The sequence below is a fragment of the Plasmodium gaboni genome, chromosome 6 (genome assembly GCF_001602025.1).
Source record: "Plasmodium gaboni strain SY75 chromosome 6, whole genome shotgun sequence".
Taxonomy (NCBI): domain Eukaryota; phylum Apicomplexa; class Aconoidasida; order Haemosporida; family Plasmodiidae; genus Plasmodium; species Plasmodium gaboni.
The window spans coordinates 640,743-644,074 of NC_031486.1; the positions used below are offsets into that span (position 1 = coordinate 640,743).

General features: G+C 16.7%; 2 protein-coding genes across 2 annotated transcripts in view; one reads left to right on the forward strand and one right to left on the reverse strand.

Annotated features, from left to right (window-relative positions):
* Positions 1-796: 796 nt before the first annotated feature.
* PGSY75_0618700 (putative trafficking protein particle complex subunit 6A) lies at positions 797-1,750 on the forward strand (the record flags this gene model as incomplete). The annotated part of the gene is made up of 2 exons (XM_018784764.1): positions 797-1,595; positions 1,719-1,750. 2 exons carry the CDS (start codon positions 797-799, stop codon positions 1,748-1,750), a joined length of 831 nt encoding a protein of 276 aa, XP_018642818.1.
* Positions 1,751-1,914: 164 nt separating this feature from the next.
* Positions 1,915-3,332, reverse strand: part of PGSY75_0618800 (hypothetical protein) — a gene marked incomplete at both ends in the record, with an annotated part of 3,012 nt that continues 1,594 nt past the window's right edge. Inside the window, one exon of the mRNA XM_018784765.1 lies at positions 1,915-3,332. This exon is cut by the window's right edge and continues 1,594 nt beyond it. Coding sequence (XP_018642819.1) covers positions 1,915-3,332 — 1,418 coding nt within the window.

A 3,332-nucleotide genomic window follows, 5' to 3' on the forward strand; every position in this document is an offset into this window, starting at 1 on the left:
AAAAAAAAAAAAAAAAAAAATTTATATGTATTATGAATACATATATGATGTTAAAAGTTGTATTTTACAAAATGAATATTAAAAACATACCATTTTCAAAATAATTTTAAAATTGGTTATTTAATATACAAAATGATCTATCGAAATAAATATTATTTTTGCAAAAATAAATATTTATATTAATGTACACATACCATATTTTTATTAATAATACTTTGCATATATATATTTTTTTTTCCTTTTGTCACTTTTCATTTTTGACTCATACAAAAGTCCCTATTAAAACTACATACATAAATTTGAGCAACACGAGAAAAAAAAAAAAAAAAGAAAAGAAAAGAATATATATATATATATATATAATATATATATAACCTTATTTATATTAAAATTTATATATTTACTGCCATTTAAAAAAAAAATTTGTATTTAATTTATATGTTCAGTGTGCATAAGGAACGAAATTCATATATATAACAATATATATATATATATATATATATATATATATATGAATATATACAGTATATATTCTTTCTATTTTTTTTTAAGAGTATAAAAAATTTATATATTTATTGTATAATATTGTTTGAATATAAAATATATATTTTATATTTAATAACAACGTATTTTTAATCTTTATATGTAAAAATTTTTTTTGTTATTTTTTTATTAATATATTATATTATTATATATATATATATATTGTTTATATGTCATTTGCTTATATATTTTAATTTTTTTTTTTTTTTTTTTTTTTTTTTTGTTCTTTATCTGACAAAAGCAAAGTTATAATATGAGTGAAAGTAAAATTTCTAAAACTAGTTTGTTACTTTTATTTAATGAAATTATTAAGATAAATATAGAATTATTACGAAATAAGGATATTGATTTAAGTAGTGTCAACAGTAGTGATAATTATTATGAGGATGAGGAAAATGAAAAAAGACTACCTTTTTATGATGATGAAAAAAATAAAGAAAATGATTCAATAGAAGAAATTAACAAAAATGAAAAAATAGATAAAAATGTAAAAAATGAAAAAAAAAAGTTGAGTGAAAAGGATATTAATAATAATATGAATGAAAATATAAATGAAAATATAAATAATAATAAAATGAATAATAATAATAATAAAATAAATAATAATGATATATATAGTAATGAAAAAAATAATTTGAATAGTGATATATATACGAATATACAAAACAATGAAAGAGATCATATAAATATTGTATCAAGCAAATTAAAAGATATAGGGAAATGTATAGGTTTGAAATTAATAGAAAGGATGCTAATATATAAAAATGAATTTTATGATGTTAAGGATATTTTAAAATTTATTTCAAAGGATATTTGGTATATTTTATTTAATAAAAATTCAGATAGAATACAAACACAAAAAAAAGGTGTCTATATAATTAATGAAAATGATATAGGTTTTTATTTACAGCATTTATTAATAGACAATGAAACAAATCAAAAAAATAATTTTATTCATTACTTTTTAATATTAATTATTGGTATTATTAAAGGAATATTAAAGAGGTTCAAGATTAAGGCATACGTGACATATGAGTTAAATTACCCCCAATGTAAGTTCACAGAATAGGAAATAAAACTAATAATTATATATATATATATATATATATATTATATATATATATTATATATACATATTATATATACATATTATATTTACTTATTTTATTTTATAGGTTCTTTTCAAATAAGTATAAATGACGAATAAATAGTGTCATAAAAATTATTATCATATAATATGAAAACAAATTAACAATATAATGAAATAACAAATAAAAAAAATTGGAAAAACAAAAATTTCAAACGGTTAAATATATACATATGTATATATTTTTTAATTAATTTTTTTTTTTTTTTTTGAGATATTTTTTTTTAAATATAATTTATAATTCCATTTAACACATTTTTTTTTATAACAATTTTATTAGTTTTTTCATCAATATATTCATGTTTACTTAAACCATGACATTTTTTATGAAATAAAAACTGCCTTTCTTTATCATGCTGATTATAAAAAGGATTATTTTCTTTGCTCATCATACCTTTTGAATATTCGGTATGAGTATTTTTAAATAATTCTGTTTTGTTTTCATGTAACAATAATTTTTCATCACAGTTGACAAATATTTGTTGTTGTTTTATTAAAGGTTCTTTATAATTTACTTTAATTTTTTTTTTTTTATGATAATTTTTTATTATATTTTCAGTTTTTGCACATGAAAGAAATAAATAAAAATCTTTATTTTGAATAGGATATTTTTTATGATACTGTGACATAATATCTTTATCTTTTATGAATTTCGTTTCTTGTCCTATTTTATTTTGATAATAATTTGTTTGTGTCTCATTAAAAAGAAGTAATGTACTTATATCTTTTTTTTGTTGTTCTTTTGTTTTATTTATATAATTAAAATTATATGAACATTTTTTTTCCAAAAAGTTTTTAATAAAATTAATTTTTTTATCTATACTATCTAGAGATAAATAGCTAGTCTTATCAATATATAAATATTTTGTATTCAATTTAGACATGTGTCTTTTTTTCAGTTCAACAAATGCACTCAATTGTTTATCCTTATTATTATTATTACTATAAGTATTATTACTATCATTAATATTATTATCATTATTATAATTATTATCATGATTAATCGAAATGTCTAATTTTTTAATGTGCAAATATTCCTTCGGTGATAATATATCTATATATATACTATCATTATTTCTTATATATATATCAAACATATATGGTTTTTTTTCTTTTAAAATTTCAAAATTTTCAACATTCAAATAATTTAATATATTTACTATTTCATCATGAATATACATAAAACTTTTTTTCTGAATATAATCCATATGTTTCGATATCATAGTATTAATAGATAAAGGAAATTTTTTTATAAAATCTTGTTTTTCTAAAACTAAAGTAAAACATATTTTATTTAATATATTTGTTTTCTTCTTACTTTCAATATTGTCTATTTTTATTAGCTTATTGAAAAACATTTCAATAAACTCATAGTCATAAATATTATTCATTATCATACCTTCTGTAAAAATTACCAATTGTTTTGCTGTAAATATTGGAAACAATTCTTTTCCTTTTTCCAAACATAATTTATAAAAATTGTCATTTTTATAATTAAGTTTTGATAAATTATGAACAATTAAGCTTAAATTTAAAACTGACATACTTTCGATTCTTCGAGTGAGAATATCACATAATGTGTCACATAATTCATCATGTTTTATTTTTAATTTCCCAAGGGTATATATAATATTTGTTATGA